The 16,071-nt window shown below is 41.8% G+C and overlaps 1 protein-coding gene across 3 annotated transcripts in view; it reads left to right on the plus strand.

Moving 5' to 3' along the window:
- The first annotated feature begins 3,272 nt into the window (after positions 1-3,272).
- PRP4K (pre-mRNA processing factor kinase PRP4K) overlaps positions 3,273-16,071 on the plus strand; it is a 42,339-nt gene continuing 29,540 nt past the window's right edge. For 2 of the 3 annotated variants that reach the window (XR_010321118.1, XR_002787644.2), the window contains exons 1-2: positions 3,585-3,755; positions 14,005-15,204. Coding sequence is in view for 1 of the 3 variants with exons in the window: in XM_010597549.3 (XP_010595851.1) it covers positions 3,619-3,755; positions 14,005-15,204 (1,337 nt within the window). In the remaining 2 variants the exon portion in view is untranslated. Of the gene's footprint in view, positions 3,756-14,004; positions 15,205-16,071 lie in introns of all 3 variants that reach the window. The other variant, XM_010597549.3, reaches the window with a different exon arrangement.

Consider the following 16,071-nt stretch of genomic DNA (forward strand, 5'->3'; position numbering starts at 1 on the left):
GTTTGGATTGTTTGGGGGTATAGGGGCACAAGTGCTGGGGTTTTTGCGGTTTCTGTCACCAAGTGTGTCTACCTCCACTCAAAAGAAGGCGGCTTCCGCGAGTTTCAGGGGCGTGTCCGGGGAGAGCGCGCGGTGGCGTCCCCGGCTCTTGCCTTACTCCTCGGGGCGGCCCGGAGGCGATGGAAAACGGCCTCGACTGTAATAACGGATTGTGGCGAGCGTGCCAGGGCCCGGGAAGGAGGCAGTAATAAGATCCTATAGACCGCAGGGAGTTCAGGCTCCGACAGGAAAGATCCTGTGGTTCCTCAGGCCCCCCGGCGGGATTTCGAGGTGTACTACCCGCCCGGCTGTCCCCAGACCAGCCCCGCTCCCCTACCCGGCGCACGTACGCACGCACTCACGCACGCACACACGCGTCTCCCTGGCGCAGCGCGCTCACAGAACCTCGCCGCCTCAGGGCGCTGCGTGTGGGTTGGTGGTGCCCGCCAAGTTCGCGGTGAAAAGCAGCTGCAAGGAAATGTTCGACATAACTTCGGTGGTTAATAAATATTTTTGGCGAATGATTAAACATGTGGAAGCCTTCAAAACACCAGACTTCCCCAAAACTACACCAACATAGTTTTGGGTGAGTCCTCTCAAATCCCCTTCCTACTTCACTCACCAAACTGGTGGCCTTGTGCAAATGCATTTGGTGAGAATTTTTTAAAGGAAACCTTGCCGGCATCATTTTCTGAAACTATTTTTACTGTGCGCTTTTTTTAAAAAAGCTGAATGTTTGCCTGAGCAACCTTATTGCCTATTATTGTCCCCCTCCTATAATCAAAGGGAAACCCTGGTGGTGCAGTGGTTAAGAGCTACGCTGCTAACAAAAAGGTTGGCAGTTTGATGCCATCAGGCACTCCTTGGAAACACTCTGGGGCAGTTCTACTCTGTCCTATAGAGTCTCTATGAGTCGGCAACGGTTTTGGTTTTTTTTTTTTTGGTTACACTCAAGTGCTTTAGTTTAAACTCTACCTGAAGCAAACTGTCAAGAATTAGTGGAGAAAGGAACCTTGGATAGAGTTAATGGTTGAGGAAACAGACCTGGCCTATGAATTCCCGACTAATCAGCAACCAGGAAGGCACTACAACCTCCAGACAAGGGAAAATAGGCATTTCTGGGTTCCCATCCAGTGCTCTTTCCAATTACCTTCGTTCAACAAATATTTGAGTACTAAAGAGCTGTGGGTCGGTGTTCACAAGTAGATAGTAAACAAGATGGCATTTTTGTAAGAAGCAGCAAGGTATGAAGGAAAGAGCAGACTGCGGAGTCAGATTTTATTTCAAATCCTGGATTGCAACTTAGGAACTGCGTTATCATAAGCAAATTACCTTACCTCTTAGGGCCAGTTTTCTCACTCACAAAACATTTAATAGAATCTGACCCAGCCTTCTCCTTTTGCCTTCGAGTATATTACTCTATTTCCAAGATGCGGTCTCTTTACAGATTTGTATAAATACACTGATCAGTTCATTTTAATTTTTAAAATACTTTAAAGATAGTTTATTAATAATAATTATTAATAAACTAACGGTTTGTTACTTTATTTTAATGACATATTTGAGAAATTTTTGATACAATAACACGTCTTTGCCCTCATGGGGTAATATGAACATTACCTCATAGGTAATATGAACATTAGCTGTAAATACAAGGCTGAATTCATAATATGTTTAAAAAGATATATGGGGATGGGAATCTAGAGGTAAGAATACCAAAAAATAAAACAAAACCCACTGCAGCAGAGTGGATTCAGACTCATAGCGACACTGTGGGACAGAGTACAACTGCCCCACATGGTTTCCAAGGTTGTAAATCTTTATGGAACATTTTCCTCTGTGGAGTGAGTTCAAACCACTAACCTTTTGATTAGCAGAGGAGCACTTAACCATTGCATCACTAAACCAAGAAAAACCAAACCCATTGCTGTCAATTCCAATTCATGGTGACCCTGTAGGGCAGAGTAGAACTGCCCCATAAGGTTTCCAAGCAGCTCCTGGTGGATTCGAAATGCTGATCATTTGGTTATCAGCTCAACTCTTAACCAGCGCCGTCACCAGGGCTACTGCACCACCCAACTCAAACCAAACACGTTTCCAAGGAGTGGCTGGTAGACTCGAACTGCCAACCTTTTGGTTAGCAGCCGAGTTCTTAACCACTGTGCCACCAGGGCTCTTCATCACCACCAGGGCTCTGAAATTCCAAATTATGCACTCTTATCCTTAAAACCAAACCTGTTGCCATCGATAGGACAGAGTGGAGCTGCCCCACAGGCTGTTTGGTTAGCAGCCAAGATCTTAACTACTGTACTAACAGTGCAAAATTGGAGCCTTGGTGGTATAGTAGGTAGGGGCTTGACTGCTAACCAAAAAGTCGTAGTTCAAATCCACCAGCAGCTTCTTGGAAACAGTATGGAGCAGTTCTACTCTGTCCCATACTGCTGCTATGAATCGACTTGATGGCAAAGGGTTTCAGTATCTAGATATATGGTTGAAAATAAAAACCATTCTTGATATATTTCTGAAAACTTTTCCTTCAAAAGAAGTCTTCTAAGTTATTACACCTGAATCTGATTGTTAAGGATGGGAGTAATTCTTTCTTAAGAAAATATAATTAAAGATCCTATAAAGATATGCTACAATCCTGGGGAAAAAAATCCACAAAAGTCAACAATTATCTAAGGAATAATTTCGTATTCCACATTATTAAGGGGGGAGGGAGGCTTAATACTTTCAACACTTTTGGAATTTAGTCAATCAGTGCCTTATTTGGTAGAATATTTGGAACTGTTCCCCTATGGAAATCCAGAAACATACTCGAGGAAAAATCCAAACTCAAGAGTATGGAGAACGCTGTCTATTTTTTTTTTTTTTTTTTGAGAGGAATTTAGGAACTTACCTGGCTCACCAAGAGCCAGTAAATGTTGTCACATACAATATTTCATTACTAGAGTCCATCATTAAGGAAAAACAAAACCACACGAAACAATTTGGACCAATAAATAAAAAGAATTCATTAAAAAAATCAATCGTCAGAACCAACGAACTGAATGACTCCTGAATCGTGTTATTCTCAGACTTAGCAAAAGTTGAAACTAAGTTCCAAAGTTCCAAATAAATATATCAATAATAGTTCCATTTTAAAAGACGTTTACATTCTACGTACAGTATTCTCAAAGTGCACTTCTACAAACCTTCCCTTAACGCCCCTTCAGACAATCGTATTCCCGTAACACAGCCCAGGCTCAAAATAATTATTTCGTTTGCCCTGGTTTAAGAAAAATTCTAACCCAATTTCTGGGCCCCACAGCAAATCAGTTTTTGGATCTGCACACGCGAAACCCACATCCTACTCCCTTTGCTGCCTTCTCCAGAAACCTCAGAACCACATTCCGGGTTTCCGCACTGACGAATCGACTCAGAACGCCAAGTCGTCCGCCCTTAACCCACACGCAAGCACCGCCCCCAACACCCCGGAAGTGGCATCATGACGCTCGGCGCTTGTCCCCGGATGCAGTGTTTTATATCCGGATTCTTAGAGCGGACTCACAGCTTCGTGTTCTCCAACGCGTTCAGCACATGCGCGACGGTTCCTTTTCCTCTTCCTGCACTACTGCCTGCCTGCACGGTCCGGCCAGCCGCTGCCGCTACCGCCAAGAAGTCAGGAAGTTCAAGATGGCCGCCGCGGAGACTCCGTCGCTGCGGGAACAGCCAGAGTAAGTGGTCTCTGTTAGTGGGGTCCGAAAGGTCGGGGTTGGGTAATGCCGAATGGGAGCCGGCGGGGACCTGCACGGACGGGCGGGAAAGTTGAGGCCTAGCGGCGGGAGGCAAACTTTCTTTCCCCGCGCGGTACGTTGTGGGGCGGCAGGCGTGGGGAGAGGGCGGGCGGCCTTGGAGCCTCGCTCCCCCAGACACCGTGGCTGTTGGGTCGGAGGCGTCGGCGGCTTGCCGCGCGTCGTTGCCCCGGGAGGCGTAGGCGCGAGCGGCCTCTACAGGTGCGGTGCGCGGGGCGGCTGCAGCGACCCTGAGGGTCGCGCCTTGCTCTTCCTCCGACGTGGAGCGGAGCTCCCTGTACGCGCACTCACCGGCATCGGTGCTGGGGACCCGAGAGGCAGTGGCGGTGTTAGTTTTAAGATCTGGAAGCAGAGAGAGAGAATCCGTGCTGGGGTCACACTCTTGACCATCCCAGATCTGTAGCTTGTGGACAGCGGGATACTTCCATATCCTCAACCTTGTACTCTCTTCCAGCGACCGCCCGGTATTTTTTTTTTTTTTTTCCTGTTCATTGGCACTTTACTTGCCAACTTGCAAACTTGAGTCAAAGTAAGGTAGCAGTTTTTAGTGTTGAGGCCTAGCATTTTTGACCTGAGCTTTTTAGGACGAGAAGAAGAAATAGTGGAAATTATTAGTTATTTCCAAACCAAAGGATTTTATGTTTATAATTAAGTTAATATAAGAGTCTAAGCCAAGTGAAAACATACTTTTGCGTGCTGCACAGGCTCAACATTGCTTAACTAAAAGCAGTATTTTATTTTTCGTGTTTATGTTGGGAAAACTGCAAACAATCTGAAAGAAATAGATCGTTAAACAGTATTCCTAAAGCGACCGTTTTTTGCACGGGTGTTATCAGATTTGTTTCTAGCCATCTTAGGAAAGGGGTAGATAAAGTCTTGCAGCAACTTGTGACTGGAAGATGGGAGAAACCTTTGCCACTAGACGGCCTGTGCATCCTGTTATGGGCTCCTCCGTGTGATTTGCTTTACTGGGCAGAGAATATACGAAGTTTTTCAGTAAAGACTTTTGAAAGCTACTTAGTATCTTCACAGTTTGACTTAAGATTTCCGAACTAGTGTCATATAGACTTAGTCTCCTATTGTTTCTGACTGAGTTCACTTGTGGTACAGTTATAACATTTATACCAATGCAGCACAAATCTCATGCTATGCAGTTGATTTTTCTAGTAGTCTGTGAAAAGTTCTGTAGTAGTATGTCCATTTAAAAAACCTCGTGGGGCAGTTCTGTTCTGTCACATGGGGTCACTGTGAGTCTAAAGTGACTAGGTGGCACCTAACAACAACAAATTTGATTTCAGGGGATGGTTCAGATTCATTTTAAGCAGTGGTTCAGCGATATTTTATTCACATTCGAATAATACTAAATTTAAAATAAACTTTGTGTGTGTGTGTGTGTGCGCTCACACGCGTGTGTGTATATACATATGTATATATCGAAACTCTTGCAGTATGAATGGCATCCATCCCCGCCAACAGAGCAGTTGGTGTTAATGGCATTTTACTTGGTCTTAATGTGTCCCACTTTCACTTATTTGGAAATATTTAACAAAAAATAAGTTTGATATGAAAGCAAGAACCATGCATGCTGCTCAATAGAGTGCTCAAATACAGTGTCTAAACAGTTCTTCAGAAGACATTGAGTAGTTTACAATTATGGTGCAGTGCAGTGAATCACTTTTATATGGCTTTTCTCAGTATTATCTTGTAACTCCCACCAAATGACCAGGTAACCCACTGCCATCAAGTTGATTCCGACTCATAGCGACTCTATAGGACAGAGTAGAACTGCCCCATAGAGTTTCCAAGGAGCGCCTGGCAGATTTGAACTGCCAACCTCTTGGTTAGCAGCTGTAGCACTTAACCACTATGCCACCAGGGTTTCCAGTGACTAGGTGGGACTATGCAAATAATATGCTTTTCCAATCAGAGGGATTGGACAGCTTGATAATAATGCAAATAAGGTATATGGCACCCTTGTGGAAAAACAATACAAATAAGGTGTATGGAACCCTAACGAGGGAATTGGTTAGTTTTTTTTTAAAAAAACAGAAATTTATTCTCTCACGGTCTAGTAGGCTGAAAGTCCAAATTCAGGGTATCAGCTCCAGGGGAAGGCTTTCTCTCTCTGTGGACTTTCACGAGGAAGGTCCTTGTCATCAATTTTCCCTTGGCTTAGGAGCTTCTCTGTGCAGGAACCCCAGGTCCAAAGGCTCCTGACACTCCTTTCTTGGTGGTTTGAGGTCCCCAACTCTCTGTCTACTTCCCTATCCTTATTTTTTTTATTTTTGAGTTTTTATGTCCTTTTTTTTTTTTTTTAATTACATTTTAGGTGAAAATTTACAGCTCAGGTTAATTTCTCATACAAAAGTTTAGCCACATACTGTTATGCGACCCTAGTTGCAATCCTTATGATGTGACAGCACAGTCCCCCTTTCCACCCTGGGTTTCCTGTGTCCGTTCAGCCAGCTCCTGTCCCTCTCTCCGTCCTCATCCCGTTTCCAGACAGGAGTTGCATATTTAGTCTTGTGTGTCTAATTGAACCAAGAAGCACACTTTTCATGAGTATTATTTTGTTTTACAGTCCAGTCTAATCTTAGTCTGAAGAGTTGGCTTTGGGAATAGTTTCAGTTCTGGGTTAACAGAGAGTCCGGGGACCATGTCTTCTGAGTGGATTGGTTAGTTTTGTCATCCCTCTAGCCTTAATGAGCCAGTCCAGAGGCAGACAAGGGGGACCACACTACCACCAAGAAAGAAGAGCAAGGTGTGGAGCGTGTCCTTTGAACCCGGAATCTCTGCACTGAGAGCCTGCTAGACCCAGGAGACAGCGAGAAGAAGAGGCAGCAAAACCGGGGGCTATCTGGTGCACAGAGCGAGAAATCTGAGTGCCTTCGGGCGGGAGGCTTTCTGGCAGAGTTGGGTGCCTCAGGACACTTCTCAGTGGAGCTAAAGAGCTTTGTTTATCTTGCCCAAGCAGGGCCGAGGCCAGGCCAAGGGTCCAGGAGCCAAAGAAAGGCCTGCCTGGAGGGGCAACAGGGAAGAGGGTGTTCTGATCAAAGAACTGTATTCTGGGTTGTTTCTGACCCTGAATTGTATCTTGTTAACTTCCCTGAAGAAGGGCATCATGATTGGTGAAATAGAGGGTCAGCAAAAAAGAGGAATACCTTCAAGGAGATGGACTGACGCAGTGGCTGCAACAGTGGGCTCTAGTATAACAATTGTGAGCATGGCACAGGACTGGGCAGCATTTCTTTCTCTTTTACATAGGGTTGCTATGAGTTGGAACCAATTCAACGGCCCCTAACAACAACACTTGCCTCATAAACCCCATAACCGTGAGTATGGCCTGTAAGTTCTATGTGGCCATTGTAACGAATTTTCGAACCCAGCAGAGAAGTAGAGAGTGCCATGGGAGGGACAGCTGGTGTCAGAATTGGTAAAAAAAAAAAAAAAAAAAAGGTTAGAGAGAGGAGGTATGTCTGACTTCTGCTTCATAGGAATCAACCTTGGAGCAATGCTGCTGTTCTCGATTCTCCTTCCCCCTTGTGAAGTTAGATGAGGAGGTCAGACGCCCCTGTTGCCGTACCATTCTTACATATGGGATCTTTTCAAAATATTAAACTTGAAATAAATATAAAAAAGATCATAAGCTCCCAAAGGCTTTTTAACGTAGTGGCATATGTCAGTCTGGTTTAGCTCAGCCTTTTTAATGGTTTAAACATTTAATGTTTTGTATGTACTGACTTATTTGCACTAAGTCACAGGTACTATATCAAAACACTGAACAAATAAACTCGTTTAATCCTTATGACAACTGTATGGAGGTAGATACTGTTACTTGCCATATTCTACAGATGATGAAACTGAAGCACAGAGAAATTAAGTAACTTGCCCAAGGTCACACTAAGTGGCAGACCCAGGATTTAAATTCAGGCAGTCTGGTTCCAAGGAGTCCTGGTGACACAATGGTTAAGCACTTGACTGCTAACCAGAAAGTCAGTGGTTTGAACCCACCAGCTACTCCACGGGAGAAAGATGTGGCAGACTGCTTTCGTAAAGATTTACAGCCTTGGAAACCCTGTGAGGCAGTTCTCTTCTGTCCTATACGGTTGTTATGAGTCGAAATTGTCTCAATGGCAATGGGCTTTTTTTTTTTTTTTTTTTTTTAAGTCTGTTTCCAGGATCTAACGACTATACTCTCTTTGGCCTCTCACTATCCGGTGATACCCACTTTTAAAAATAACCTGTATGGTTTGAAATAGTCTGCCTTCAGTTTTCTAATGGGGCATTTCTAATTCTTTGAAACTTAATTTCTCAAATGTGAATTGAGGAAATGGGGCAGGGTATTTGTTTTAAGACTGGCTGGTCTTTTGGGTCCATTTTTATCTTTACATTGACATGAATTCTTTCTGTATTAAAAGTGTTTTTTAACTTGTCAGAGATACAGTCCTAGTTTCTTTCTTGGAAAGAAGGAGTCGCATTCACTTGGCTTAGTGTTAAAGAATTATTTTAAGAAAAACTGTCTAGCTTGAACACTGTTTTATTCATATGCATATTTAAGTTAATCAATTCTCTGTCTCCAGATTATAAATTGAATGTCTCCTAAATAAGAGCCATTAAGAATATTCTTTGAAAAAGTATGTGAAAGAGGGAATAAGATAACACTATGGGATATTTATATATAGATTATGCAGCAGAAGCTAGTGATTGATCACTTAATGCTATTTTAAAGTTGTTCTGTAATTGTTTTTATTGTGCCAGGTGACCTAGGTTGTTTGAAGAGTAAAACTTGTACCTTAGGCTTAACAAAACGAATTACCAAATAATGTTAAACACCCCCCATATTGTCTGCCTTTCAAATTCAACTGTATTTGTTGTCAGTACACAGCATTCTAGAAGAGCATCAAGTTTTCTAAAGCTTTAGAAGAAAAGTTAATAACAACTTAAAAAGCAGCCTTAGCAGAAGTGCTTTATATGTAATATACTGTGGACTCATTTTGAGTTCAGGTCTTCCTGATGTACCTTGTCAGACCTTGATCTTTTATTTTCTGCGAAATTTGCTTTGAGAGGAGGGTGAAGGTCTGCTCTATGACTAAGTCCAGTGTAGGAGAACTCAAAGATTACTAATGTTAGCCTGGCTAGCTCTAAGGTGCTTTTAGCCTTTTTATCAGTAATCTAGGCATTATTTCTTGAGATAGCACTCATTATAACAGAAACTGGAGTTACTCTTGGTAATGAATCTTAAGTAACACTTGGGATCATGATATTTTCTTTTGAAGGAAATTATTTCCTCTGTGGGTAAATTCTAGTAATTTTGAACTGAAACTCCTTAGAAGACTTGTAAGCTGCCTTTAGCATTAGAAAAGATAAAAGCTCAGAGAAAGGATTTTTCTTTGGGAAAATCCATACCAGTTGCTATTCAGTTAATTCTGACAAGGGAAGGATGTTAGAATAGAACGGTGTGCTCTGTAGGGTTTTCAATCGTTGATTTTTTGAAAGTAGATTGCTACCCCTCCCTTCTGAGGAACCTGTGGCTGACTTGAAGTTCCAGCCTTTTGGTTAGCAGCCCAGTGTGTTAGCCATTTGTATCATCTGGGGATTCCTTCTTTGGGAAAGGGGTGAATAAATTTAAATAATTTGTGGTATTGCACATTTAACAAATGTTGTGTGCTGAGGTCCCTAGAGGAGCCCTGGTGGTGCAACCGCTTGCATGCTAACTGAAAGATTGGTGGTTTGAACCTACTGAGTGGCTCCATAGGAGAAAGACCTGGTGTTCTACTCCCATAAAGATTACAGCCTAGAAAACCCTACGGGACAGTTCTACTCTGTCACGGGAGATCACTCTGAATCAAAATTGACTTAGTGGTACCTAACAACAACAACAAGGTCCCTAGGTGGCTCAAATGGTTTGCCCCCTCTACTGCTAACCTAAACGTTGGTTGTTCAAATCCACCCAGCAGTACCATGAAAGAAAAGGCCTGGTGATCTGCTTCCATTAAGAATTATAGGCAAGAAGATTCAATGGAGCAGTTCTGCCCTAATACATGGGGTCGCCATGAGTCAGAATCAACTCAAGGGCAACTAACAACTACTGTGTGTACACTGTGAGACATTAAAGATACATCTTCTCTATGAAGAGCTAAGAGATTAACATAATGACGTATATAGCTTTATATGTTATTTTGTATAGTTCATTTCATTGATTCAGTAAATATTTATTGAGTAGCTACTATGACACTTAATGACAACCTGGTTAGTACCTAGGGATAGAGCAGTTAACTAAACAGAAAAGGAATCTGCTCTCATAAGACTTACATTATAAAAGGGAGAGACAATCAAGAATTAAACAAGTAAAATTTGTGGTGTATGCCAAACCAACACTCGTTGCCGTCAAGTCAGTTTGACTCATGATGACCCTATAGGACACAGTAGAACTGCTCTGTAGGGTTTCCAGGGAGCGGCTGGGGGATTCCAACTGCCGACCTTTTGGTTGGCAGCCTAACTCTGAACCACTGCGCCACCAGGGCTCCATGTGGTATATTAGGTGGTAGCAATTGATGGAGAAAAATTGATGATGCAGAGAATGTCTTCCCATACCCCATTAGAGAGAAGTCAGCCGAAACTAAAACCCGACTGCCCTTGGAAGACACATCTTCCTCTGTAGATCTTTTAGGTGTTGTTGTTTTGTTCCAAGGGTAGAACTGCCCCATGGGGTTTCCTAGGCTGTAATCTTTATAGGAGCAGATTGCCAGGTCTTTTCTTCTACGGAGTGGCTGACGGGTTCAAACCACTGACCTTTAGGTTAGCAGCTGAGCGCTTAACCATTACACCACCAAGGTTCCTAGATCTTTCAGTAGAGGATACTTTTTTCCTTTCGTATACCAAAACAGAGGTTAGTGTTCTGACATCCAAAAGTCAAAGTTCTTTGAGTTTTATGTCATGCGATGACTGTCTCGTTCTCTACACTTCCTCATTGTTGTCATTTAGTAACTTTTCAGTCATACCCCATCCCAAGTGTACTGAAGACTGTGAGACTCTATACCCACCTTCTGTCATAATCTTCAGAAATAGTGGTGTCATCGTAGACAACCCATCCAACGACCTAGCTTTGCAGTTCCTGGGCCTCTGTAACTCCAGTGAACCTTTAATTCTGTCTCCATGATAAAATATAGTATGTATGTGATTACATACTATATTTTATCATCTAGAATTGGACCATTTGGGATCCTAACCTTTGTTAGACCAATTTCTTCCACAAGTTTGGTGCCTTGGCAACACTCATCAGTTTGTAGTTAACTATGCCTTTTGTCATCTGCTTCCTCTAAAATGGGAGTCCCTAGGTGGCATTGTCGGTTAAGTAACTACTAATCGAAAGGTTAGTGGTTCGAGCCCACCATGAAGCATTTTGGAAGAGAGGCCTGGCACACTGGTTCTGAAAGATCATAGCCTTTGATGCCGTGCCATGGATCACTTTTATATGGTCTTTGTCATCAGGGTCTTGTAACTCCCCCCAAATGATTGGGTGGGGCTGTACAACTTAGGTGCTTATGGCCCACCAACGGAATTGGACAGCTTGCTAATAATGCTTGTGAGGGTGAAATCATGAAAATAAGGTGCGTGGAAACCCTTACAAGCGGTTTGGTCCCAGTTTTGCCATCCTGCTAGGCTTCAAATGAGTCATCCCAGAGGTAGGCAGGGTGGGACCTCACTACCACCAAGGAAGAAGAGATGGGAGTGGAGCACATCCTTTGGGCCTGGGGTCCCTGCTCCAAGAGAACCTCCTAGACCCAGGAGACAGAGAGTGGTAACATCAGAAATGGCAAGGAGCACTGGCAGAGAAATGCCAGCAGAACCAGGAGACCAGCGTGAGGTAGCATGGTAGGCTTCACAGCCCACAAAACAAGGCAACAGTGGGTGTGCTGACCCACGGAGCAAGAAAGCTGAGCATCTTCAGGCAGGAGGCTTCCTAGTGGAGTGGGTTGCCTCCGGGCACTTGTTGGGGGAATTAGGCTTGCTGACCCACTGAGTGCGATGACGGAGTAGGGTGCCCCCAGGCACTTATTGGCAGAGCTAAAGAGCTTTGTAACACTTGTCCAAGTAAGGCCGAGGGAAGAAGAGAGTCCTGCCTGTGGCACAGCTGAGAAGAGGCTGTCCTGATCGAAGAACTGTATCCTGAGTTCTTCCTGATGCTGAATTGTGAACTGTTAACTTCCCTAATAAGCCCTGTAACTGTGACTGTGGTTGAGAGCTCTGTGTGGCCAGCCCTGAATTATGAAACTCAGCAGAGAAGTAGAGAGTACCATGGGAGGGACAGCTGATGTCAGAATTGGTAAAGAAGTTGGAGAGAAGAGTTATGGCTGACTTCTGCCTCATAGGAACCAGCCCTGGGCTGATGCTGCTGATAGTGATTCTCTCCCCTCGTGAAGTTAGACGAGGTCAGACGCCACCACTGTGCCATTTTCACACTTGAAAACCCTATGGAGTACAGTTCTACTCGGCACACATGGGGTTGCCATGAGTCAAAATCAACGGAGCAGTTGATTAATTGATTGGTTGGTTCTTTAAAATGCCCCTTTCCCCTCTGGTTAGTTTTTACTCATTTTCTAGGACAGCGTTACTCAACATTTATTTTTTAATCCATGTCCCCTCTCAATAAATATTTCTTCTCTTCCCCCAGAGTCCCTGCTTAGCAGTTAGCTTGGGTTTGTCTGGGATATCCTACAGGACACCTTCCCTGACCATTCTCAAAGTCATTTTAGGAACCCCTCACTGTTTCCGTAATGCCCTCATTCACGTCTTTATCATTGTAGTTCTCCAGTGTTCTGAGGTTTTTTCATGTGACTTTTCCACTGGACTGTAATTTCCTTGAAGGAGGCAAATATTGGTCTCGTATGTCTTTGTTTTCCTACTACCTAGCCTAGTGCCTACATGTGGCAGAAGGTTTTTTAAAATGTTAAAAGAGATTGAACAAATAGATTGATGAATTCTTACAATAGCATCTGTAGCATACACCACAAATAATAAACTCACTAAAAGTATAAGAGTATGTAATTTGAAAGACTTGGACAAAAAAATGCCTTCCTCCAGAAATAAACAGTATGATGGCCTGAATCCAAATAAAATCTGGTTTTGGTCTCATATTCTAGAATGTGATGGTTTATTGTGGAGTGACGTTAAAGGGGAAAGTTAAATGATGCTATCTATCATAGCCTGTATTTTAACTTGGAATTACTGAACACCAAGGACTTAACGAGATAGTTTAGAATAATAAGCTCTTATCTTGACATTTCCTGAGCATTTGCTTTTTTTTTTTGCATAGCATTTGTTAATATGGACATATTTTGGGAAACTGATCTCTCCAGTTGAAATTCAGAGAGATTAAATAACTTGTTGAACTAGATGCATGCTGAACCATGTGAAATCACTGATAATTTGACTGATTTTGACCTGCCAAAAAAGGCATTTCCATGTGGTTCTGCCTAATAAGCACATAGTTTCTTGGCGGTAGGTACTAGAAGTGAATTGAGAGAGTCCTAACTCCTGGTTAGTTCTCTTTAAAGTTGTAACTCTTGGAAGCGTGTTTACATTTTCAACATCAGCCACCAGGGCTAATTGAGTGCTTTTTTTGTCTGTAGCTCAATACTGGCTCTAGAGATTAAAAAGATATAAGATGAAATCTTCTCAAAACAAATGAGACATGAAGCTTTTTTCTGAATGTCAAGTGAAGAAGGGCATTAGTCCCACATATATGTTAATGTGTTTTATAAAAAAAGAAAATGGGGGGGTGTCCTTAAGTATGTGTGGGAAATGCTGGTTACTCTGTTAACTATTCAGTATTCACTTCAAGGTTTTCCCATATCTGGTTTGGATTCCCTTTCTCTGCTAAATATAACTTTTGACCTCCCCGCATTGTGCATTTCCTCCAACATTTATGATACGTGAATTCAACCATTAGAAACAAATTTATATGTAAACTAAGTTGCACCCAGCTCAGTTTTTGCCATATATACCTTCCTTGAAATTAAATGCTTGAAACTATTCTGAGAAAATTTTAGTGATTATCTAATTTCATGTATTACGTTGAGGTGTGTTTTGTCATTACTGTTGTTTCGTTTCAACTCTTTGAGTACTTGATAAATGATGTGATTTTAAAATGTGTTTGATACATTTATAGGATAGAAGATGCTGATAATTCTGAAAAGAGTGTAAATGAAGAAAATGGAGAAGTATCAGAAGACCAATCTCAAAATAAACACAGTCGTCACAAAAAAAAGAAGCATAAACACAGAAGTAAACATAAGAAACATAAACATTCCTCAGAAGATGACAAGGATAAAAAACATAAACATAAGCATAAACATAAGAAACACAAAAGAAAAGAGGTTATTGATGCTTCCGACAAAGAAGGCATGTCTCCAGCAAAAAGAACTAAACTTGATGATTTAGCTTTGCTAGAAGATTTGGAAAAACAGAGAGCCTTGATTAAAGCTGAACTTGATAATGAGTTAATGGAAGGAAAGGTCCAGTCTGGAATGGGGCTGATATTACAAGGTTATGAGTCTGGCTCTGAAGAAGAGGGAGAGATTCATGAAAAGGCAAGAAATGGAAATAGGTCTAGTACTAGATCTTCAAATATGAAGGGGAAACTTGAACTTGTGGACAATAAAAATAGTGCAAAAAAACGAAGTAAAAGCAGATCCAAAGAACGGACTAGACATAGATCTGATAAAAAGAAGAGTAAGGGAGGTGTTGAAATAGTTAAAGAGAAAACAACTAGGAGCAAGTCAAAAGAGAGGAAAAAGTCCAAAAGTCCATCTAAAAGAAGTAAGTCTCAAGACCAAGCAAGAAAATCAAAATCTCCAGCCCTTAGAAGGCGTTCTCTAGAGAAAATTGGGAAGCCCAGATCTCCTACTGATGATAAGGTTAAAATCGAAGATAAAAACAAGTCAAAGGATAGAAAAAAGTCCCCAATTATAAATGAAAGTAGAAGTCGAGATCGAGGCAAAAAATCCAGATCCCCAGTTGATTTAAGAGGTAAATCCAAAGACCGAAGGTCACGATCCAAAGAGAGAAAATCAAAACGTTCTGAAACTGAGAAAGAAAAGAAGCCAATTAAGTCTCCCTCTAAAGATGCTTCTTCTGGGAAGGAAAATAGATCACCCAGTAGGAGACCTGGTCGTAGTCCTAAAAGAAGAAGTTTATCCCCAAAACAACGTGATAGGTCAAGAAGAAGTAGATCTCCACTTTTAAATGATAGAAGATCTAAGCAGAGCAAATCACCTTCTCGAACTCTGTCTCCTGGTAGAAGAGCCAAGAGCCGATCCTTAGAAAGAAAACGAAGAGAACCAGACAGGAGGCGACTTTCTTCTCCAAGGTAACTTGTTTATACTTTTTACCAACACACCAAATAGTAAAGGAGAAACTAGAACTTGTGGACAGTTAAAAGTGAGTGAGTTTCAAGATTTTATATATAAAATTGTATGTATTAACTATATTGATACTTGTACTTTTTATCAATAAGTATCTTGATTCAGGAAACCCTCGTGGTGTAGTGGTTAATTGCTACGGCTGTTAACCAAAGGGACGGCAGTTCAAATCCGCCAGGCACTCCTTGGAAACTGTGTGGGGCAGTTCTACTCTGTCCTATGGGGTTGGTATGAGTCGGAATTGGGTTTCGTTTGTTTTTTTTTTAGTATGATTCTGGGAGTTGTTTTACAAATACTGAGTTTGGTGACAGAATCCTTTTTTTTTTTTTTAAGTTCAATTAATTTGCTGTCTGGTTTGCTAAATCAGTACTTTAAATCCAAATAATTTGGCTGATTAAGTCTATGTGGACCCATTCATTTGGGGGTGGGGTGGGGGATTACTACTTAATTGAACAGTATAGGCAGAAACTTCTAACTTTAAGGATTGTGATCTGCCCATGATGCTTCTCTTTCGTTTGCATGATTTTGAATTTTAACAATATATATTGAACCTAACATCAGTTTTTTGGCTCTAAAAATATAAAGTTAAAATGGGCATTTTTTCCTGTCGCCATATAATCTCATTAATGTGTAAGAAATGTAAGAAATGATTTTGTTTTGTACCAGTAACAATAACAGATTATGTTTTTATAATATGTTCAGTTTATCAGAGTTCTTTCTCATAAGTTCTCATTTCACTTAACTCCTGAGATGGAGAGACGCTCATACTTATTTTCATGTTAATATTTATAAATCAGTAAATAGATTCAAAGAGG

The sequence above is a fragment of the Loxodonta africana genome, chromosome 1, assembly GCF_030014295.1.
Source record: "Loxodonta africana isolate mLoxAfr1 chromosome 1, mLoxAfr1.hap2, whole genome shotgun sequence".
Classification (NCBI taxonomy): Eukaryota; Metazoa; Chordata; class Mammalia; order Proboscidea; family Elephantidae; genus Loxodonta; species Loxodonta africana.